This window comes from Aphelocoma coerulescens, chromosome 2, assembly GCF_041296385.1.
Source record: "Aphelocoma coerulescens isolate FSJ_1873_10779 chromosome 2, UR_Acoe_1.0, whole genome shotgun sequence".
NCBI lineage: Eukaryota > Metazoa > Chordata > Aves > Passeriformes > Corvidae > Aphelocoma > Aphelocoma coerulescens.
The window spans coordinates 37,761,795-37,787,093 of record NC_091015.1 but is presented as its reverse complement, the minus strand read 5'-3'; the positions used below and the strand labels follow the sequence as shown (position 1 = coordinate 37,787,093).

General features: G+C 38.1%; 1 protein-coding gene across 2 annotated transcripts in view; it reads left to right on the top strand.

Moving 5' to 3' along the window:
* LOC138106448 (alkylglycerol monooxygenase-like) overlaps positions 1–25,299 on the top strand; it is a 197,195-nt gene that overhangs the window by 63,090 nt on the left and 108,806 nt on the right. For both annotated transcript variants that reach the window (XM_069007061.1, XM_069007060.1), the window contains exons 4-5: positions 15,938–16,041; positions 21,203–21,298. In XM_069007061.1, coding sequence (XP_068863162.1) covers positions 15,938–16,041; positions 21,203–21,298 — 200 coding nt within the window. The remainder of the gene's footprint in view (positions 1–15,937; positions 16,042–21,202; positions 21,299–25,299) is intronic.

Genomic DNA, 25,299 nt, shown 5'->3' with positions numbered 1-25,299 from the left:
CTAACAGTATTTAGGCAGATGATCATCACACAGGGGTTATGGCTGTGGCCATCAAGAGAAACCCTCAACCTGTTTATCTCTCAGTATATTTTGCTTCATAGTGAGCTCTTTCAGCTCAATTTCTTGCATTAATGCTTATTTTGTTGTGCTGAATGAATGAGGCTGGCATAAAGTAGTGGAATACATAGCATAAATACTAAGTTGTTTCAGTTGTTCAGCTACTTATACGAAGGCTATCAATACTGCACATGGTGCAAAATAAAGACAGAAATTTTAAATCTCTGTGATTCTGACTGAACAGAACACTTGAACATGCCAATAATCACATTTCTATGTGAGGAGGTCCAAAGTTAATGAGACCCTTAAGATACAACTACTTGTCTGACTTCCCTTGAAGTGAGAGAATGCTGGTATACAGTGAAGGCTTCCAATGTCTGAAGTTCTGCCTTACCACAACAGTAGATACATGTATAAACTAGAAGAAGAAAATTCTTTGAATTCAGTACCCAAAAACTTCAAAGTGTGTCAAAAACCGTGTATTGGCTGCCTGCTGTGTCACTCCAGGGAGAGTTGCAAGTCCGAGAAACTTATAGTCACATCCTGATTTGAATAGTACCACTCAAGGGGGTTTTTTCTGTGCTACTGGCAAAGTCTCCTTCTTTCCACTGACTTTAGCTGTGCTCATTTCACCTCTCATTCCAATGACAGGCTGGCCTAGTATGTCTAAAGAAAATGTGCTGTGTGTTGTCACTATAAATGGTAAACAAGCCAGCCAAAACCCCATAGCATGTGTAAATAAAAGTATTTGCATGTCTGCAGAACAAGGATCAAGAAAATTTGTGAAGTATGTTGTTAAGCTATTCCTGAAATATGACCTATACTGGGAGCCACAGTAAATTTCTCCCGCCAGCATTCCTCTGAAATAATTACAGGGAAATGAAGCAGCAATCAATAACTATGAATATTAGTAGCTGTAGGATTTACTGCTTTCTATGCACACTTTAATAAAGATATGTGAAAAATAGGTATAGATAGTTTATACATTTTTGTGGTTTCTTCTAAGACGCCTGATAGATATGAACTGGAATTTAGCAGTCCTTCATGTGGCCTCAGTGCTCCTTGCACCTGGACTGCTTGAAGACCGTAGACTTTAATTGACCAAGGTGATATTTCAAATGTTAATACACGTAAATGCAGGATGATTTCTAAAGTTTTATAAAGTGTATGATAGACACAGTTTGCTTTGTCTCAATATTATTATATGTGATATCAAATTACAGTGGAGACTGCTCTTTTGGAAAATAGGTATAGATAGATGTTGAGTGGATTGCTCTGGTCATAATACTGCAAGTCTTGTCTCTCTGTTAACTTTCTCTCTAGATTATTAGAATCTTTACAGCATCAGAATGTACCCCACAACTGGCAAACTTTGCTTTGCTAACAGTAGTTTAGATCTGTTGTCACAGAAAAGCCATGCTTGTATTAGTCTGAATTTATCTGAATAAGCTGTAGGTCGTGAAAATTGCTTGTGAATTGTATAGTTTTTAAATAAGTGAATGCAAATGGGGATCTTAGAGATGTTACTTTTTTTCTTGCACCTGTGAAATACTGTTCTGATTTTAAATTTATAGCCTCTCAACTGTATCCCATGTTAGATGAAGGAGAGGTTTAGACATGGTTGATGCAGTTGTAAATTAATGTGTCATGCAATCTGTGTGACTACAGCTTAGTCACGCCCATTAGTTTTCCATCAAAATTTCATCTTTTAATGCAGGAAATAGGGTTTAACTTTAGGTTTTGTTGTATTTAGTAGTGCTTAATCTCCTAGATTAAGTTTTTGGGGGTTTGCTTGGTTTTTTCCTTTCCTTTTTTAAGTGGTTTGCTGCGTAATTGGTGTTGTAAAAGGCAAAACTTCTTCTGTTACACCTACCAGTTTCTCCTCTGGGCTGGCCGCATTGTAAATTATTAAATAGAATTACAGACAGTGTCATGATAAGTTTTAATGTGACAGTGAAGTGAGAGCATTGATCTTATGTAATTTGAGTCAGAAAAATCTGAACAGGTAAACTATTTGTAACTTCTTACAGCTGAATAGGAACATAAGTAATATTAGTAACAGAAAAAAGGCCATCTGGTCCAGCTTGCCTGAGTTTGTTTGCCTGGTTGATCATAATCTCAACCACCTGCTTTTCCACTGAGCTCTACTTCACCAGCCCTATCTAATTCCAGAAACAAATGTATCTGTCTCTTGTACACCTTTATAAATCTTTCCTTATAACTTTGAATATTCAGACCTTATGTGGTCTCATGGCACAGGAGATCCACAAAGTCTCAGAAGAGATCAGAGCTGGTAGGTTCTGTATGCTCAATAAATGCACAGAAAGAAGTGCTCCTGATCTAAGGGTTTGTAAGCTACTTTCATAGGAAGTATGTGGATGATTAGAAGCCTATTGTAATAGAATTAGATGAACATCTATGGGGTGATATGATTGCCCTAGCCAGTTGCAAAATGCAGATGTTTGTTTTGCTTTTAGATTTGGAAACAGACTATCTGTACTGATATCCGGCCAAAACATTTATTATTTTATCCAAATTTTTAACAAGACAGTACTTTCTTTCTGGTAATGTTGGTGGGGGAATAAGAAGAGTACTTAGTACTCTTAAACTATAGTTCTTTTTTTGGCAAGTAGCAGAGGAAGTAAACAGGCCTGTGAAGTAAAGTTTTCTTTCTATAAACTAAAGAACAAAGAAATTTGCTATTCTGACCATGTCTTTCAATTCCCACTTGCTTTATCAGACATGCTTCTTCTCTAAGGCAGTGGTTTATTAATTGGGAATGTTATTTAAGTGGGATTAAAATTATTTAAACAATCAAATAAAGTTTTGATCTGCTTCTGAAAAATCATGTCAATCTTTATATACATCAAGTTCTTTTAAGTGAATTTACTGTTCTGATGTGTTTCAGCAACTATCTCTAAATTAGGTTTGTTTGTGTTTCTACATTCTCACCCCTGCCCCCCTCCCGCCCCCCCGCCCTTTTTTCTTATTTTCCCTTGCTTCTCTCTGCCTGGAGGTGAAATAAAGAAGGTTGGTGCGCTATAGCCAGTTGTTCACAGCTTAGATGTTGTGATATTGAAGCCTGTCAGTTATACTGATTTGATTATCTAGGTCCTGATTCCCTAGTGTAAGCTCCTAGCAATTTCTCTGGAGTTTTGGCTAAAGAATATTCTTAGCCTGGACTGGCACAGCTGTGCACTGCTTCCCTCTAGCCACTGTTTTGCTGCCACTGAGTGTCTCTTGGCTGGGAAGTTAAAAAATATTTTATCCATTGCTGGGACCTTCTATCAAAGACTCTAATGTAGTGGTGAGATGAGTATGGGGTAGTCCTTTAACTTAAAAGTTTTGAAAGCTCCCATGCTGGGTATAGAGATAATGGGTACTGGAGTGCATATAAAATATCCTGTGAAATGATACATAAATGCTTACTGTTCAATATGTCTTAACAGACTGTAAAACTTTGTACTTACAAGTATGTTTTCCATAAAAAAATCAACACTTTTAAGATAAAGAGAAAGATTCTCTTGTTTCCCTCTCCTCCCCTGCTAATAGTAGGCGGAGATTGGCCGTGGAGTAATAGGATTTTTTGGTAGACAAGAATTGTGTTTGGCTCAATCTGCCTAAAAAAGCCAACAGCACACTCTTTTTGGGTCAGTTCTTTCGTCTAGCGATGGATTTTAACCAGAGATCTCAAAGCAGAAAAAAAACCCCTTATATTTTTATATTGAAAGTGAAATACACTACCCTTGCCAGATAATAATGACACTGTATAAAGTAGAGGAGCCTATTTTTCTTAGGCAGATCTGTTTCCTATATACAACTTCAGTGGTTGAGGTAAGTCTGCAGTCTAGTATCCTGCACTTCATAGCTTTAATGCTGACTTTTGTGTGATTGGAAAGTACAAAGTACAACAGTTGCATCCTGCATTAAGCTTTCAGTCTTAGCTTGTTCTGTAACTTAGAGCAAACAGATAAAGGATAAAAATGAATTCTTTTACAGTGGGATGTGTAAAAATGTTGTAATTAATCAGCTGAAAATATTTTTTTCCAAACTTGCTATTTTCTGTCCCTGAAATCCTTTCATTTCTGTTAGCTCTGGTACTAATTATCCAGCCACTAGCTATTGGCCTTTAAAGTCAGAAAATGCAACATCATTCAGGAGACATGTGGTTGCCAAACCCAGTGAGCATGTAGGAGGAGTTCCTTTACAGGTCAAGTGCAATAGCTGCTCTTTGACAAATCAGTCTGAATTAGCATCATAGGAGTCTGTTGGTATTCCTGCTCCCCCACACCTCCGGCTTCATCTGTTAGCTGCTGCCATTGTTTTGCACTCCCAGACCTGCAATCTGTTTCAGTGCTTGCTGGTAGTGCAGGAGCACCTTCAGCTCTCCAACCTTATTACCAGAACTTACGGCACATGTAGAAATGAGGTCTGTACCTGAAACTCTACTGTGTGTGGCTTCACCTGTCTTCAGCTAGTAATCATTTATCAATATTTTGGAGAAAGAGGAAATGTAATATAAAGTTACTCCTCTGACTGGTATTTGGAATTCCAGAGTTAGCACTATTAGCAAGGGGCACCCAAGTAAAATGCTTTCTTCAAGTCTTTCATCCCTTTTGGCTAAATGCAAGTATGCTGCTGGTACCTGTATCCTTGTTGATGGCTCCAATGTTAAGACCTATTTGTGTAGTCCTAATTTAGGCTTTTGTCTGTTCCCTGCTGAAGAGACAGGACAGGGAGTGGTGGGAGACAAAACCTTGAAGATAACATTCTGGTGCTAGAGACATTCTCTAGATAATCCCAGCTGACACACTTAGGGGTGTGCTCTACCAGATAGATCCCAGTTTGGTGGGGTATGGAGGCAAGCTTGTACCTTTCTTTTCACATTTAAATTGAGGCTGCCTGCTTTGACAATTGACTGTGTTCTGCTCTCTTTATCTTATCTGTCTAAATGGCTTCCATGTCGTTCTTGTTAGGATGATAAATGGAAAAGGCTGTTAAAGTTTTAGCATGCTTAATAGTGTCCAGAGCCAATCTGTTGCAGGTGAGATGTAGCCATAGGTAATTACTTAATGGACATAGAGGATCTGTGGTCAGCTATATACTCTTAGGAATAGGAGTATAATATAAGTACTGACAACACTGGTCCAAATGTACTTTGTGGAAGTGCTGGTCTCTTCTAGCACACATCACATATGCTATAAATGAACCGGATGGCTGCCAAATACAATGGAACTACCACTGTTTAATAAGCACAGGGCTTTCCCGATATCTCCGTAAATTTCAATAGATTCATTTGCAAATCTAGTCTGCATTTCCACACATCTATCATTCAGGAACTTGGCTTAATAAGTCATTTAAAACACTTTGGAAGAGAACACTAGGGAGCCAATTCCTCTTTTATACCAGAATAAATGGACTTATCAGAGTTAATTCTTACTGTATCTAGTTGGAAAAAATGACCAACCAAATAAATGAATGCAAGAATTCAGCCTAAAAGGTAAAAGTTACATGAAGGGGCTGTGCATATTTCCTTTGAAAAAGTATGTTTATGCTTTTAGGTTGGAAAACTTGAAATCATTCCAGTTCATCCTTTTCTTTTTTTTTTTTTCTTTTTTCTTTTTTTACCCTTGTGAGTGTATTTCCCTAGCATTCTTTGAATGTATTGTTCTGAGGGGCAAAAAAGTAAGATTAATGTGCCTGAGTTACTATCAGTTATTGTTTTTTTCCTAATATCCTCCATCTTTATGTTGCTTTAACGTATGCACATTCAGAGTTTTGAACGTTGTGGGAAAAGGTTTCACTGGTATACATTCTTGCCATTAAAGTGCTTCCCTTCTGAATATTGCCTGCCAAAGTATGTGGTATCCTGCAGAGCAGGAGGATGAGGACATAGATTGCAATGAAGCTGAACAGTTTGCACTTCCTAACAGTGACACCAAACATCAATCTTTTGTAAAGACAGCCCAGAATACAGGAGAACTCTCACCCCCACTCCCCCACACAGAAACAACAAAAGGAGAATTATCTTCTCTCTTTTTTCCCATTTCATTTCAGCAATTTCCTTCTAAGATCCTCCAAGATGAATATGTTCTCAAATTGCATAAGCTGACATTTCAGTGGCTGAGATTCTTTTGGGGAAGGAAAAAAAATGAAAGAATTGAGGTAAAAATTCATCTTTAGGTTTTTTGAAGTAACTTTTTTTTTCCTTTAAAGATTTCATTTAATTTAGTCTCAGTTCTCTTTTTATTATCAGGCTAATGAATACAGTGCTAATTTTGTCACAGTTAATGCATTTCACACATTTATACCTCAGTTTGACCTCAGTATTCAGTAACACTAAGTTACAATATACAGGTTGTCAAGTGCTCAGAACTGAAGACTGCCAGTGCTGTTATTGGCCATACTGGGAGAAGCTTGAGTCCAGTCTGCAGCTTGTATAAAGAGGCACCTATAGAAGTCATTTTGAACCAGTTGCTGGGGATCTTCTTTACACAGAAATTTGTTTTATGTTTTATTTTAATATAGAAATGTACCTTCACCAACACGATGATTTAGAATTGTGAAATTAATGAGCCTTATTCTCCTCTTTGTAGTAAAAAAAGGTGCAGAAAGAGCGAAGTGCTGCAAAAAGTTTCTACATCAATGAATTTCAGTGTGTCAGTCAGGAGGCTGTGAGGTATAAGGTGGATAACCTTGCTATAACCAGGAGGAGCCTTTACTAAAGAAAGGGTATTTGAAAAAAACCTGAGGCCAATATTTGTGGAAAAGGCTTGACAGGGCTTGGGACTGGGTTCAAAAAGAGGATTTTATGCTATGGTTTGGTTATGCTTGAAACTGCCATGGCACCAATTTTTTTTTTTTTTTTTTTTTTTTTTTTTTTTTTTTTAATTTTTTAACAAATCAGAGCTGTTTTAACACTTCTACACATAAAGAATCTGTGATGAAATCCTTAACAACTGGAAAACAGGATACCTGAATCAAGCCTTATAGACATGTGAAAGAGAAAAGTGAAAGTGCAACAGCTGCCGCCATCTTGGTTCCTGATGGTCCAGAGACTCCTGTCTTTGTTACAGAGATCACCCAGAGCTCAGGGAAACAATGCTTTGACCAGCTGCAGAGCTGCTCTAGACAACTAGAGCACTTAAACAATTGGTTTCAAGAAGGTGTGAGAAACAGGCTGGTCAGGCAAGTTGTTGTAGCAAGATTTTTTGTGAGAGACCTACTGTGGACTGAAAGAGTTGCCAAATGTTCCACTATTTTCACAGTTAACATATATACACAGTACTAAAACTTCATCCCTTCTGTATTTTTCGTCATTTTTTGAATTTTTCCTATTTGTCTTTGTGGAAGTGTCCAAATCCAACAATCACATGCTAAAATTGCTTTGGATCATTTATCTTCTCAGTATCTTTTTGCACAAAGGAATGCAAGTTCATTTTCTGTTAGAACTATGAATGAAGTCAGAGATTGAGTCACTATAATTTATTTCTGACTCTTACCTGATAACCTTTATTCCTTTGTGGCTTTCCATGGTGTATGTGGAAACAGACTGTTCAGTTCCTGGAAATTGTATGAAAAGCTTACAGGCCATGGGTTAACACTGTCCTAATGTAATAACTGAGATTCTTACTCTGGTTTACATGGATATAACAATGCTGCATGAGGTTTGTCTCATGCAGCTTAGTTTCCAAGAGAACTGCTCCTACTAGAAGAGACTGAATCTTTGGGTATGCTGTGGCTTTTTCTAGCCTTTGCACTGATGTCCCATGCTTATGAGTTCGCCAGGAAATAACATACAGCACGTATGGGTTGAGAGGACCATTATTTTTGACCTGGCCAGCTTCTGCTTTCCTAACCACATGATATCCTAAATACTTTACAGATTCAGAAGTGTATCTGAGTATAGTTCACAGTCCCCTGGATTCTTGCTAGAAGGGGATATGATCTGGCCTGTTGTTTATTCTGGGTAGCATGTGTAATACTTTGGCTTATCTTGATTCTTCCCACGTTTCCCCAGACCATTCTGCATCTTAAGTTTTGCAGATCTTATTGTGGATTTTTTTGTGTGGGAGCAGATTTGTGTTTTCAACTGGTATGGCAGCAGATCAAGCAGGAGGTTTTGGCTTGTGCACACATTCTGGAGGCAGGTTTTGTAGAAGGTTGCTCCAGTTTTTGGCTTACAAACCATGGGAGTGTATACCATGTATTACTTGATTACAAGTTAGCCCACTCACTAAATAGTTTGCTGACCACATACAGTAACATAAGAAGAAGGCTGAAAAACAGAGATAATCCTGAGCAAAGCTCAGAAAGAGCACATCTCACATCACGGAAGGATCAGTTGCAGAACACCAAGTGAAATTTCCTAATTTAGCTGCTGGATTGTGATTATATAGGTCACAGGGTGTCTCTGGGTAGCATCATTTTCTGTTTGATACTGGCTTTGAGACATGCTGTGTGATTGCCTATCCTGGCATTATGTGGGTAGCACAATATGTATTTCATTGCAAAATGACCAAGGAGGACTAGATAATACTGAGGCTGAAAAGATGCGTCTGAGTTGTTCCCCTTCTCCTGACACACCAACTCAATGAGCAATGGCTAATATTTTAAACAGTGGTGAAATTCCTACTTTCTAAAGGCTGAGAACTGGTCTGGGTCAGGTACATGCACAGATAGGTGCTTCTCAAGAAAAATGTGCAGAAGAAGGTTAAGAAAATTGTTTGAAGGTCTATAGTAAATCAAGTCTAGTTCACTACTTGAACTCAGATCTCCTTACAGCCAGTCTTTTGATTTACAAATGTGATTATCTTGAGAATACAAACTGCTGAAACTCACTGTAGCCAAGGCCACAATTTAAGAAAAATGTGTCTTCTTAAAAAAAAACCAAACAAAAGTGTACATTTTCCTGTATACATGCTTCTTAGTGTGTGGTATATAACAGAGCTTTCCAGATAAATTCCTTGGATCTAGTCCTGTTCTCATTAAACCCACACAGCTCTATGCTAACACTAACGTAACCGAGGAAAGAATTTTTCCTATAAGAATTATATTTCTAATAAGCAGGAAGCAGAGCCTTTTGGCAAATCACCTATCCTGCAACTCTGCCTGAACAACACTAAAGCAAAAAACATAAAGCAAAATTGGCTCAGAAGAGTCACAAAAGAGGGGCTACACCATAACAGACTGAACAGGAGAGTTGCACACAGTTCATATCTACTTCTGTTGTGGAGATGATAGCTAATCTGTTAGATTTCTGGTTTTATGCAAGGTGGATCCCAAATAGGTCCCAAAATACAGTTTTTTAGCCAACTTTTATTTTAAAAGTCTGGTAATTGTCCTTTCCGGTAACAAAATTTAAGTGGTACTGTATCTCAGGGGTTGCTTATCCAATGCAAGTGTAGAATCCAGGAGGGAATGACATTCTGTGAAAAAGCTCTGCATGAGAAGGAATTTATTAAAATTCTTAAAAAGCATCAATAGTACACTAAATTGGGAGGAGCTGCTGACTCCCTTGAAGGCAGAGGCCCTGCAGAGAGACCTCGTCAAATTAAAGGTCTGGGCAATCACCAGCTGCAGGAAGTTTAACAAAGACAAGTGCTGAATTCTATACCTGGACCAGAACAACCCTGGATGTACAGACTGACTGGGGAATGAGATGCTGGAGAGCAGTGCTGCAGAAAGAGACCTGAGGGTCCTGGTCAGTGGCAAGTTGCACAGGAGTCAGCAGTGCCCTGGCAGCCAGGAGGGCCGAGCGTGTCCTGGGGGGCATCAGGCACAGCATCGCCAGCTGGGCAAGGGAGGGGATTGTCCCCTCTCCTCTGCACTGGGGCGGCCTCACCTCGAGTGCTGGGGGCATTTTTGGGTGCCACAATAAAAAAAGACATTAAACTCTTAGAGAGTGTCCAAAGGAGGGCAACAAAGATGGTTAAGAGCCTTGAGGGGAAGCTGTATGAGCAGTGGCTGAGGTCACTTGGTCTGTTCATCCTGGAGGAGAGGAGACTGAGGGGAAACCTCATTGCAGTTACAACTTCCTCATGAGGGGAAGTGGAGAAGCAGACACTGATCTCTTCTTTTTCGTGACCAGTCATGCAGCTGCATCAGGTAAGGAAAAGGTTCTTCACCAGAGGGTGGCCAGGCACTGGCACAGGCTCCCCAGGAAAGTGGTCACACCACCAATCCTGAGAGAGTTCAAGAAGCATTTCAGCAAAGCTGTCAGACACATAGAGTGATTCTTTGGGCTGTCCTGTGCCAGGCCAGGAGTTGGACTTGGTATCCTTGTGGGTCCCTCCCAACTCAGCATATTCTGTGGTTCTATGATTCTATGAACAGATCAATTAGAAGAAGGCAGAAAAGTAGTAATTAATCAAACAGCTGGGGATTTTTTGCAAATCAGAAGAACTAATAGTTTAGCAGATAAATTATTTAAATGCTATGTATTTTCCTCTCTATTATCTTTGTAGATAGGGTTGGAATGCATAGAAAAGGAGTGACTGACGTTTCTTCCTTCCAGGCCATTTTTCTTTCCTCTGTCATCCTGGGGTTCTACTAATTCTGACTGGAGAGATGTAGACCCAGGAGATGATCCCTTTTTGATTGCTTGTAGGTGAACACAGCACAGAGTACCTGCCTCTGAAGCCCTGTGGGTTACACCTGCTTTAGGAACCAGATTCCACACTGGGGTCAGTTGGGACCATGCCATCTTGTAAAAGATGACTAGCATAGCAAAACTGAAGGCTCTGTTTAAATTTAGGTACTGAAGGGAAAATTTCACCTGTTCTCCTAGCTACAGTTGGTGTTGACTGAAAGAGAATGGAAGCTCTACATGACTCATCATCTGTATTTTTTTTTTCTGTATTATTTAAGATCTGGGTCTTATAAAGCTTGTGTGCGTATTTTAATTAAAGGGTCATCTCTAATCTTTTTTATTTACTCAAGGTTCATCAAATCTTTACCATTTCACTGATCCTGAGGATTTCATTAAATGGCTGTTGTCATTGAAATCACTCTTTAAAATGAGTGTTTTTAACAGGTGTTTTTTTGGCATACATGTTTTTTCCTGTTGTTAATCAAAATGTGTTGGGATGTGGAAATCACTTAAAATTACAGAAATGAACAACAACAAAAAAATCTCATTTTGACCTATCTGTATTATGTATTCTTCAAGAGGAATCTTATGTGCACAATGACCATTTTCTACTACTACAAAAGAAATACTTCAGAAATAGTGAAATATAGCCCAGGCATTTGATCTGTCTTAGGGATTCATAGAAAGGAACTTGATTAGTAATGAAAAATTAATTTTAAATAAAAAAATTAAGCCTAAGTAAAATCATTGGTTGCCTTACTGATATAATTTTGAAAGTGTGTGAAACATTACATTTTATGAATTAATTAGGAGGAGGGAGGCAGGAAGAAGTACAAAAGAAGGATAATATCAATAATCTTTTTTCATTTTAGAAAATCCAGAAGAGAAGATAAAGTGGGACTGCTGAAAAAAGCCTGGCTCCAGCTTCTTGTTAGCCAGTGCTTCGTTGTTGTTACAAGGCTATTAAGTTCCTCCAAAGCCTGTGCTTCTCCAGGCCAGTTCCCTCAGCTTCTCATTTTCTTTTTTCTAATAACAGAATTCATACATTGAACTAATGCTAAAATGACAAATCCTTGTTTTCTTTTGGAATTAGTTGTAGGATAGGAGTCTCTCAGCTGCTTGGAACCCCCTGCTTTTAGCACGTGCAGGTCTGATTCTGAGATGACTTCACAGAGGCTTAAAGAGCTAGAATGAAAACTGTTGGAAGCCTGGGTTCAGAGAATTGCAGTCTTTTAGCGCTGACAGGCAGTGATCCTCAAAAGCACACTGCATTTGACCTGAGGCCTTGGGAAAGGCTTTCCAAATTATGTGATGGCACTGAGATTGTTGCTGTGTAATTAAAAAGAAGTTTGTTAGATCACTGGGTGGAATATGTAGAGATATAGAAAATTTAGGTTTCTGGGATATAGTAATATACATGTAACAAGATGAAGGATTTTGGCTGTAGGTTAGTTCTTCTTTCTTCTTCTTCTTCACAAGCCTGGGTGATCTGGTATTGGTTCAAAAAACCCTCAGTGCAGAACATGAATGATTAGTTATTGGATTATAAGTAAAAATAAATTAGTTGGAATTCCATAATTGGGTAGTTTGGGCTTTAAAAGACCTTGGAAGGTAGCATTCAGGGGCCATTTTCACCTTGTTAACTTAGAGGCACATACTGTGCAGCTGTACTATAGATAAGAAGTAATAAACACCTGAGTCTGAAGAAAAGCTCGGTGTCTCCTGCATTTCAGTCCAAACTCTTAGTAAAAAAACCATGAGACAGAGGCAGAGAAAGAAAAGACCAACAGAAAATATAATAGAAAACTGAGGGCCAAATTATAACCTGTCCCTTATTTAGCAATTGCTGTGTAGCACCAATTTTCTTTCCTTCCTCATCTAGCTACATGGCTTCATTTATTCTCTGTTGGGATTACATGCTGATTCTTTAAGTTGGGTGATGGATGAAAATATTAATTGATTCAGTAGGTGATGGTAATAATAATAATAGTAATAAATTCAACAGTTACTCCAGTAGCAAGATGCAGTTGCTCTGTTGTTCCCCAGATGAGAATAGCTCATCAGGTCTCCATCCATTAACAGGAAGTTGGGGAAAGACAAGGCAGGAGAGGAGGTCCTTGCTGTGCTGTGTTATAACTTGTATAACTTTCCTCACGACGACATGAAAAGGAAATGCTACCTTTATCTTCAGTTAGAGGTAGTTCGCCCTAATAGCAGAAGATGCAGAGGTTTTCTGAGACCCAGCTGAGTCTGAGGAACTTAAAGCTGGTCCTGCTGTGAGCAGGAGGTTGGTCTAGAGACCTTCAGTGGTTCTCTCCCAGCTGAATTATCCTATGATTCTATGAGGTTCACTCTCCTGAATCAAAAATAGGGGGTTTGTGCATAAGCATATTGAAGTTATCGATTTTTTAAATTGTATTTAACAATCACATTTGAATTATGAAATGTCAAAAATTCCATTAGGGCATTGTCTCGGTGGCTTCTCCAATTCCATTGCCTACTTTTTTCCTGTGGCTTCACAGTAGAATTTGATAATCTATAGAATGCAGTAATACTTCCTGTTTTCTGCATAGGTTTGTTTTTTTTTTTTTAAATCTATGTTAGAATTGGCTCAGCCTTGCTCTCTTTATTGGTCATTATGTAATAATACATATGAGAAGGAGTCTTTTATAATTTTATCCTCATTCAAATAATTTTCTCATTTTCTTTCAAGTTACCATCATTAGGAATGAAAAAGTGAAACCGCAAGTCTTCTGTAGACAGATACAATTTAATTTCTATTGCGGGCAGTTGGTGAGCAGACAGCTTTATTCCTTGAAGAATGCTTGGTCTGTTTCTTAGATTTGAGACGTCTTTTTGGCATTATGGTTGTAATATTTTTAATGTACTAATGCATACAGACTGAGTTTTGGGGTGATCTATTTCACACATTCATATTATTCTTCTGCTTCAAATAAAAAGTTCTTGGTTATCAGTTTCTTCAGATAAATTTTTAATACAAAATTTTTTTCCGATCGAGTCTGCCTGTTTTTCAAAGGAATTTAACGTAGTCTGCACCATTGGTATCGTCAAGAATAGGATTAAGGAGCAGGGTTTAATTTACTTAGCTGTAACAGAAGTTAGAAATAGCTGTAGCAGTTAAATTACTTGTGGAAAAATTGTTTGTTTATCTCCCAAATATTCCTCTGGTGCATTTTTGAATGATAGATCATTTAAGCTGACTCGCACATCTGAAAGGCTAACATTTTACCAATATTTGGTTACCTTATTCCATACACTTGTTAGTGTAAGAGGCAGTTTAGCTGAAAAATGAATCCTAATAAAATGCCTTTTTAGTAATTCATTTTGAAAACCATTTGACCTTAACTACAATGAAAGTAGACTGTAAAAATCATCATAGATTCCCTTCCTTGAACTTTTCATAATGCTGAAAAATGACTGAGGGAAAGAAGAAAGATCCAGTTACTGTACCCTGTTTGCACAGCTGTACTTCATTGAGTGGAGGCTTGTGTTACACACAGTTTGTGATAGGAAGTAAATGCTTTTAAAACAACTAAGAAGACAGGTCTTTAACCTCCACCTTTTCAGATGCTTTGTTCACTCATTTAGCTTCTGTTGAGGTCTTGAGAAACATTTCAAATACAAATTATTATTGAATACTGAAGCTCACCCGAATAATTCATTTCCTAGTGTATTTATTAGGCAGAGATACACTGAGATGCGGTTGTTGTTTTGGTTTTTTTTTTGAGAGGCATCACTAATTCTTGACACAGTGAACACTTGTCCCTTCAGGAATAAATGCATTTAAAGAAGAAAGGATTCTAAGACTCGGTGTAAGTGTTTTTTGATAGTTGAAATTACAGATTTATTTCAGCAATTTCAAGTATTTTTAAGGCCTTAGAGGTCATTCAAAAATTATTTTGGGATGTTAATTACCAAACTGTCAAAATTAATTAGAGTTAAAAGTTCCAGTTGCTAGCGTACAGGACTTTTACCTCCTCTTAAAAGACAATCTAATCCCCTAAATGGTGAAGATACCTTCAGATTCATTAAGAGGATTTTTTTTTGCATTACTTTGCATTGCAAGTGCATGTTAATCACCAGACCTAAACTATTTGATGTAAACTTGACTGCAGATAATTACAGGACTTCAGACAGACATTATAAACTGGTTCTCTGAATATGATTCTAGCATCCGCCAAAGGCGCTTCTCTAATGGCCCTGGTGGAACAAATCAGTGGCAAAAGGAGTGTGCAGCTGGCAGAGAGCCAGTCAACTTTTAATTTCTGTAATCAGCTAGGGCTTTATGTATAGTATACTTCATTACTTGGAATACATGAGACCTCAAATTAAGGATTATGATAAATAGGCATTATTTGGGCTGCAATACTTTTTCCTTTTTTCCGGTAACGAAGGTAATCCTTATAGCTATATATATGATAGCCATGAATATTTCTATTTTAACATCCCACTTCAGACTTTCCAGCTACAGTGCAGACAGACTACCCAGATCTGCACTTGAGTGAGAAGATGCCTTGAAATATAATCAGAATTTTGAAGTATTCTTCATTTCAGTGCATTAGAGGTGTCATGGCTTCAGAGGACGTGGCTGACACTGGTTTTGCCCTTACTCCAGCAATTTGTTTTTTGACTGTAATAATAGAACCACTGCTCTCCTTTGGCTGGGTCAAGGGTTCCCAGCAAGCATTGGTTTGTTTTTCTGTTTGTCACTAGTGGGCAGGCAATGGCTGTGTTTTGTGGTCTGTGGCACAAATGGGTTGAAGAATCACACATTCCAGAAAAATTTAAGCATAAAAGCTGACACCAATTAGGTCATTTGTTTAAATTTGATGCATAAATTTTTGGAAATTTTGTGTCCCCTTCTAGTCTTTAAATATACCAAGTGCAAGCATGAGAGCATCCTCAGTCTCTGTCCCTCTGAATCCTGTACAGAGTTCCTACTGACTCATGTTACCAGGACTCAGATGAGGCTGACTATTTAATTCTCATCTCACACGTGCTTCTACTCCTGCAGCAATGATTTTAGTTCCTGCTACACCCTCACTTTACTTCAGCATGAAATTTACTCTAACTTGTGTGCACTGACAGACATGTAACCCAGCCTACTGAAACTCAGCTTTGAGCATTAGGTTTTATTATTTTATGTTAATGTAAAATAGCAAAGTGTAAATTGGGGGATTAGTTGCTTTTAGCTTAAGAAAAAAAGGCCTTGGGAAACAGGTGTTGCCTTTCTAGTACAAACCTCATTAGAAATTTTGTGTTTTACAGAGGTTAATATACTTTGGGCTGCACACCAAGTACACCATAGTTCAGAAGATTACAACTTATTCACAGCCTTGAGACAATCTGTACTGCAGAAATACACCTCCTGGGTAAGTTGCACAAGATTTGAGAAACAAATTAATATCAACAAGGTTCAGTAAAAGTGAAAACAGAGCATTTATTTGCCTTCAAAGAAAAACAATTTTTTTAAGGATGTTTGACACTGAAGGCACAGAAGATGAAACTGAAGAATCTGAGAATCACAAGTTTTAAAATATATTCACTAATGTTGTACAAAAATCATGAAAATAGCTATAAAATTAAAGAAGGCTAGCTATATAACCCTGTGTTTATATTTTCATAAATTTTTGAGTAGAATGGAGAATTCTCATTCAGTTATTCATACATAAGTACAGAAAAAGAGCAGAGTATAATTCAACTGTTTCAGAATATTTCTGTCTAACTAAAAGGAGCAGGGAGAGAAATCATCATTAAAAATTCCTTTGGAAATGCAGATGTAGTTATTTGTCTCTGCTCAGTCAGGTCATGTCAGTACTGTAGTAGGTAAGGGCAGTATGTAACCTAGTGTTAGATAAAAAGTAATTTGAAATGTTGAGCTGTGTACATATTCAGTATTTTTATACAGATTTTAAAAAGTATATTTCCAAATGCATTCATAAATGTAACATAATATTTAGGGTTTAGTTCTGTACCCAGGGTAACTGCTGATATCCTCAGGTGAGCCCTCATGTTCTCTTTTGACTTTTTTCACTCGGATTGTAATTTTTCTGGTTGTGTGTTATTCAAAAAGAAAAACTTCAAAATCTAATTTTCAGAATTAGAGTTCAAAAGGAATATTAAATGTATTTACATATATAAATACATACATATAGTTATATAATTATATATATTCTCCAACGAGGTATAATATGGGTGGTGAAGGAAACCCACAGTCCTCTGGCAATCTCTACATCCAGCCTGTGAGCGAATGACTCAAAGTCAAGAGAGTATGCTCACACATGCAAATCCAGTGTAACTCCATTAACTTCGGTAAAGTGGATTTATGTAACTGAACATGGACTTAGCCTCGAGTTGATAACTGTTTAAAGCACATGGCATTAAATTAGTTAAAGTGCTAGGTTCCAGAGAAATTTTCTTCTGAAAGTCATGAAGCAGTACTATTTCTTAGATAGTTTTCTTAATGTCTTCTATATAAATTCTTGTTTATGTACTAAGAAAGTAATCATCTGACATTAGCAGGATTGCCTAGAATTTAAATTACTGTAATGAGCACTAGCGGAAGGGATGTCTGTGACAACTCTGCTTCCTCTGTAAATACTGCTATGTTAAAGATTTAACCTTTGCCCATTTACCCATTGGGACCATATGTGCAAATGCTTAACAAAAACAATAATTCAAAAAAGACAAAAAGCCTGTGTGTACATATGGGTGTGTGCATGAGTACTTTGTCTGCTGGCATAATTTTTAGGATGATACCTCAGAGAGCATAAAATAGTCAAAAGACCAAGATGTCTGGCCACCTTGGATTCCAAAGACCATCCTCAGGACCACACTGGTATCACTTGGCAAATAATATACGTGTATTTAAAATTCATTTGCTTTGTGCAAAGGGAAATGAATCTAAGAATACATGGTACTTTTGTGTGCCAGGTTTTTTTCACCAAGTATTTGGTCTTAGCCCAAACATATAGTTAGTGTAAATACTGTTTTGCCTCCTCCCTGAACCTTTCAGACATATGCCAGTTTTCTTTCTGCAACGCCTTACTGTGCATGATCACAATTCTTGCTAATTCTTACAGAACTGCTATTTTTTTGGATTCAGACTTGTCCAGAACCATGGATGGATCTGCCTTGAAGCTGAAATTCAGTGAAATCCTTAGTTAATCTATGAGAGTGATCTGATGTTGTGGAATGTGCACTGTTGAATGCAGTTTGACATCCAAGTTTGTGGAGACTGTGAAAAACTTGTGGTGGATGGCGTGGGATTATGGGACTGTTCTGCTGCCAGCTCTGTTGTGTTTTAAGTTAAACATTGTAAGATAAATAAATCAGCATGTTAATCTATGATTGAAAAGATATGAAATGAAAGAGAATATAAAAACATGCTTGACAATCGGTGGTGTGAGATGTACTCCTGATTTTGGAACCAAATGTATAGTGCTTCATGTTGTTTGCATACACAGCTTTTCTGTTTCTCCACTGGAGGGGCCATAGAGAAGCAAATCTGCTGTGAAGGCTAAGAGATAGTGTTGAGGCCCATTTGGTGGGAAAAAGATGTCCAAGAAAAAAGTATATTACTTTTTAAGAAGAAAACAGCAAGCTAATGCAAGATAATGCTATATAAATGAATATAAAAGTGATGAAACAGTCAAAGGGCAGTTGTGAGAGATTTGCACATAAACTTTGAAAAGCTATGATTTAATGCTTTGAGTACTATTCTCAGCTTTCCTCTAAGGGTAAGATTTAATTGCAAATATTAGATCCATAATAATTTGATGGCTTTAGACTGTACATTTAGATAAAGGGTTGAACTATGCCTTGTTATGAAAGCAGTGGAAGTGTCTACATATAAGTCTGAAAAGGGAATAGGTAACACAATTTTCAGCACAGTCAGCCACTTCTTGTCTACTGAGGAGCCTGCCAGGTCTGGGATCTGTAAAAAATGTGTTGGCTTTTTTGTTTTGTTTTGGTTTGGTTTTTTATCCTTGCCTTTAACTCCTGCAGAGTCCTCACACGAGTTCATGCCCACACGAACTTGCTGTCGGCAGCTGTCCTGCAGCCCCCCACGCCCCGCAGACCCTCCGCAGCCGCATCGGCAGGTGGCCCCAGAGACCCAGCACGGAAACTCAGCGCTCCTGCAAAAGCTCAGGAGTTTCAATGCTCTCCCTTTGTGTAGTGGAAGTGTTTGTCAGCTTTTACTTAAAAATGGGAGGGAGAAAGGTAGAAATGCCCACATGGGAGAGTGGGTATTTCCAAAGGAGCAATGCCTTTGGTGTGAGGGCAAACAGCTGTAGTGCCACAGCCCCAGATGCAAATGCCTCTCCAGCCTCTCTCTGGGTGCTTTTCCCATCAGCTATTGTAGCACTTTCTCAATCTCTGCTGCTGAATCCACACTTGAGAAAAGATCTGGCAGCCTGATAAAAATTTTCCTACAGTTTTGACTAGAAATTCCATGCTGGAGCCAGGAAAGCTTCTCCTCTACAAATTTGTGAAAGCTGGTACATTGCCATGAAATCTTTTGGTTTGGTGAATTGGCATTTCCAGTGAAAAACTATTTAATGATTTTTTTTTCCTGAGATCGATCTTCTTGTTTCAGTGGAGCCACAAATAGGAAAAGTCAGATCATGGTATGGGAGAAGTTTTCATTTCTCCCTATGAGTTCCACTTCTGTAAATTATCTTTAAAATCCTTTCTGTGTGAAATAAAGCTTACATTGCAAGAAAATACGAGGCAGTTAGCAAAGCATTCTCCTTTGACAGTCTCAAATTTACCTGTAGATTTATATAAAATTTCCTTCATCCCGCTACTTAGCAGGGAAATCCTAGTACTCTTGTGAAAAGTAAGTTAGGAAATAAATATGAAGATGATCCTTCTTTCCCCCTTGAGTCATCTGTAAATACCACCAAATTGCCTCTGATACTTTTACGGAAAAAGCATATAATTTTTTAACCCTGCTTTCAATCCTGTAACCACTTCCATGAATAATCTGAAAACCATCTGGTTTGGTTTTATTTGGTTTTTTTTAATCAATTTCCTCTCCATTCCTTTTTTAAAAAAATCCTGCTGTTATCATGCCATTAGACAGAAACTCAGTACCCTTCTACTAACTTTTAATTCCTTTACTTCTTGGAAAGCAACTTCCGAGACAGAAACAGAAACACCCCACATGTAATTTGTGGGGCAGCTGTGATCCATGAAGCCTTAGAGTGTAGATTTTGAAATCCCAGCTGTCCCAGCCCTGCCAGGTGATACTGCAATGGCTTCAGGGTTTTGTCCTAGTGTTTCAGACATTGTCTGGTGTTGAAGCCAGCAGATGAAGCTGATATTGCAGGGTCCTAGTCCTCCATTGGTTTGTCACAGTGAGGTATGTCTGTGGTGACTTTATCGAGAGTATCAGTCACATTACTGGGATGGAGGTGCAATTGTTTCACAGCCCGAGTGGCTTCTAAGCTATTGGGCAGGTCTTTAGACTAAAACTGAGAGAATACCAGTTTTAAATGCTATGTTCAGACCCTCACTAAAGGAATTCCTGGTCCAGGAGGCTTGTCATGGCTATCAGACTGCTTTCTTGGATGTTCAAAGATTTGATTTTTGTGAAAAGGACATAGTAATTTGGAAATGGATTTTGCTAATTTTCCTGTTCTTCACAGGGAGCTGTTGCCTGCCACACAGATATTCCCTGAGTGCTAAAGAGATTTAAACTTTTGAAGATACCTCTGCTAATGTTTGGTTTAGGAAAAATCTCTGCATTTTAGAGAAGTATTAACTTTTCAATGCAGATGATATAACAAAATCGCAGGTAAAAGGGAAAAGAAAAAGATAAGCCATTTTCTGAAGAAAGCAGACTGACTGTTAACATACGAAGTTCTTGGAAGTTTTATTCTATTGCTCAGACAGTTGAGCAATTAACTGTGAAATTCCTAGGACTTTATTCTGTATCTAAGATACTGGGGTTTCCCAGGCAAGCAGTTTTCTGATACTGTTTCCACACTAGCATGTTTTTAGGACTCAGCAATATATTGGGACTTTATGGGAGATGCCATGAGAAAGTTAGGGTGAGAATTACAATTAACTTGGAAAGCCGAGTAAGCTGTCTTACCCTCATGGTACTTACATAGGGAGTTTGGATGGAAAAGCTATAGTGTTCTAAATTCACACCTTGCTTAATCTGTGATCATTCTTCCCTGTATGTGAGCCCTTCCTGTCAAGGATATGTTGCTGTCTGCTCCATACAGTACACAGCATAAGCATCTAATATCAAAATTTTTGAATTCTTTTCTTGAATTTTGGAGTTGCTCAGTGTGGCTTTTGGAAAATCACTTTTGGATCAATTTATATCTCATTTGCTGTAACACATCTAGTAGTAACATAATAATCACTATCTATGTATGCTATATAATGTCTGCATTATGGATGTGTTAGAAAAAGCAAGGATATTGTGCAGTGCTTTGAGCTCCTGATAGTACATCATTATCTCATCATGAGTTTAGAATTATATATCTAATGTATGTTTTCTTTCTTGTTTTTCAGATGTTCAACTTGCCCATGGCTCTTTTCATTCCCCCTTCGGTGTTTGCTGTTCATTTACAGTTTAATCTACTTTACCAGTTTTGGATACATACAGAGGTAAACTAAGTTTTTAAGCCATACCTAAACAGTTAGCCTGGAGCATTGTCCTGGAAATCCACTAGCAGCTGATTTATTGTGTAAGAAAAATCTTTGTCTGACTTCTTTAAGGAGAAACATCTGTTCATTTTTATTCCTTTTTCTGAATATATATGGCTAAGTTTATAAGAAGCAATGAGGCCAGTTGGTCCCAATTAGATTTGGAAAAAAAAAATAACTGTAAGGAATCAAATTTTTTTATATTTTTAATACTGTATTTTCCTGTCTTGCAGCTTATTAAGCATTTTTGGCAGATACTGAAACTGATTTCATTTCTAAGATAAATATTTTAGGGAAAATATCCAAAAGCTGGTGCTTCTTAAAGATCATTTAGAGTTGCCACTGAAGTCAGATATTATTTCTTTCTTAGTGCAAGTAATTCGCAGATGAAAAATGCTCTCTGATTATCTCATGGCTATTTGTTTCTGACCACACTACTTCATTTCTGTTTTGTGAGTGCATATACCATATCTAATTAAAACACATACACACTTATAAGGACAATGTAATTAGTAAGATGTTTCTGACAGTTCTCAGGTAGTTCAATGGCTTTTGTCTCCTTCCTTACATTACAGTAGGGGTATTAAAAGGTATTTAAGGTTATGAGTCAGTAGCATATTTCTCAGGAGCCCCAAGTGGGCAGCAAGCAAATCATTTCCATGACACTTACTCCATTGATTATACTACCAAGAAAGAAGCCTTTCCGATCTAATTCCATGAAAAAATATATAGAACAGATCTTTGGGAAAGTAAGTTTTGTTTCTTGACCTACTATTTAAGGTGATACTAGTCTATAAATTGAAGAGTTTCCTTTTACCTTTCTGTGTGTTTCCTGAAAACCCTGAACCTAATCCTAACTCTAACACCCTAACAATAACCCTAGCCCTAACCTTTATCCCTAAACGTAAAGAATACTGCTAAACCTAAGCGTAAACCTAACCGTAAGAGTAAACCTAACCATAACACAAAAGCCCTAACCATAACCAAACCCTAACCCAAAGCCTAACCCTAATCCTGACCCTAACCCAACCCCAAACCCCACACCCTAAACCTAAACCTAACCCTAACCCCAAACACACTAATCCCAACCCTAAACATAACCCAAACAATAACCCGATCCCAAAACCCTGACCCCAAACCCAACTGTAACACAAACCCTAACCTTAAACCTTAAACCTAACGCTAACCCTAACCCTGACCCTAAACCTAGCCCTAACCCTAACCCTAACCCAACCCTAACCCTACCCCAAAACCTAACCCTAACCCTAAACCAACCATAGACCTAACCATAAAACTAACCCGACCCTAACAAAACCATAGACCTAACCCAAAACCTACCCCTAAAACCAAAACCTAAACCCTAACCTTAATCAAAATCCTAACCAAACGCTAACTCTAAAACACATGCTATCCCTAACCCTACCCCTAAAACCTAACACTAACCGTAAACCCTAACCCAAACCTTAACGCTAACAATAACGCTAAACCTGAACCCTAACACTTAACCCTAACCCTAACCAAAACCCTAACCCACACCCTAACCTTAACTCTAACCTTAACCTAAACCCTAACCCAGCCCTATCCCTAACCCTAACCATAACCACTAACCCTAAGCCTAACCCCCTAGCCCTAACCCCAATCCTAACCCCTAACCGTAACCCAACCCTAACTCTAAACCTAACCCAGAGCAAACTTTGATTGAGGACATTTCATTTCTGTTGGACATGTTTCTCAAATCATTAACACACGTCTGGTGCTCTGCAAGCCCACGTGAGCAGGGAAGGCCTAAATAGAATGTTACAGCACTGGAAGTCAAGCAATACACATTTAAGATTTTTAAAATATTTTGAACAAATTCAAGCACTCTTTGAGACCATACCAAATGAACACTGGGAATCATATGGTAGCAAATTTTCTTTCACCATGCTCTAGGCTCCACAAACTAGTTTTAGTGTGTTTTGTCACTAAACAAATGATGGTATGCTTCATCTATGTCTTCTGTGGGGTTTGAAGCCATCTCCTCCTTGGCTGAGAGGTTTCTAACATTCTGCTGCGTAGCAGTAACTCAGTGAGTCTCAGCACTGGTGCCAGAGTGTGCGTGTAAAGTTTCTAAAGGGAATTTCAGAAGCTTATGAATTGCCTACATCCCTCTAAAGTGCTAAATCCTTCATAGGGCTTAAAAAGAATTTCCATAGCATATGTGAAATGTGCCAAGTTTAGACACTAGTCTAAACAAGAATGAATTTCAGTCTCAATGACAAGATAAGCCAAATTTTTGTCTCAGTTTGAGACAAATTAGGAGGGAATGTCCTGAGATGAACATGTCCTCTAACGGAAGGCAAGTTTTGGCAGCCCCTACCCCACAGGTTCGAAAGGAATTTCTTGGAGGCAAGTGAAAAAACCATGTTTATTTAGATAATAAACCTTCAAGTGGTGGAGAAAGATGGTGGATTTTTTAAAGTCCTGCTCCACTTCTCCCAAGCTCCTCTGGAGCCGGGGTGCAGCGCCCGAGGGTGTCCCCTCTGGGCCATGGTGTGGGGACTGTTCTGGTATTTTGGACCGGAGCAAAGCTGAACAGTTCCAGAAGAAGAAGAGGAAGAGGCCACAGTCCTGGGAAAAATTTCTTGCCTCCTCTAACAGGCCAGCAGAGGGAGCTAGCTGTGGGGGAGGGGCTGCCAAAACCTGCTTTCTGTTAGAGGACATGTTCATCTCAGGACATTTCCTCCTAGTTTGTCTCAAACCGAGACAATTCCTTACTATTAAATTATTGTGCCACTAGAAAAACAATGGATCTTTTGTATTGATCCAGTTGATCCACTCATAGAACTTTGCTCACAAGGGAAGTTATTCTTCATGTTGATATTGTTGATTTTATAGCACAGCTGAAATCGGTTGAAATATGTTGAAGTCATGCTCTAAGGTCAAAAATTATGTCGAAATAGAAATAGGGTTACACCATGTATTAGCAGATTTCCTGCTCTCAAGGGCAAGGGATTGACAGGAAAAAATAAGGAAAGGAAGGGAAATGGTATCAGCCATGAAGGTTTATGTCACCTTATATTTTTGGTGAAATTAATATGATGCTTCAGCATTATATTGGGTTTTCGTTGCAACAACTATTACAATTTAACAATTTAAAGCTATTGCAGATCTTTTTTTTTTTTGTAACAGTCCTTTTCTGAATTTTAATGATTCTAATTACCTTGCACAGTTTATATTAGTATGAAAATCCTTTCTGCAAGTCTCTGTTTTCATCAGTTTCCTTACATACAAAGTTTGTTCAAGACTGCAGCCTGGGATTCTATAGCAAACAGCATCCTGTCTCAGTAACTGCTGCTGACCCTTACTCTGAGAGCAGATATTTATCATCCCCTAGCAGCTCTGGTGTCCTCTGGGAGCCCATGGAGGATGCTGTTACATGTCGTTAGGGATCCAGGGGAGATACACTTCATTATTTTCTTTCTGCCAGTGTAGTGTAATATTAATGTAATAGTTTGCTTCTAAAATGCAGGAGCAATTGATAAGAAACTTCTTTTCCCCTCAGATTTCTATAGCTTTTCATCCGTATCAGTTTCCTGAGATACAGTTTGGCCCCACACTGACTAGTTGAAGGTGTTTGGAAATTGTCACTTACCAACTTTTGATTGGACATCTTTCTCTTTAAGAAAAATAAAATCTAGTAAGATACAGGGAAATCTTTTTTTTTTAACAGTTGAATTTTTTTTTTTTTACATAGGACTGAAAAGTTTGGGAGAGCACATGCAGAATTTATTGTTTTATAGAAGAAGAAAGGTGATATTTAAGTAACAGGAAAGAATTTAAGTACATGAAAGTTTCTGAGGGAAGATGTTTTGTTTTGAGAGTAATTTAAATTGAATTCAGTATCTACAAAAGAATGATCATGCTGTGCTGAAACTTTCTGTGCCGTGTTTCAGCCTAGAGCAAAAGTTTATAGCCAGATA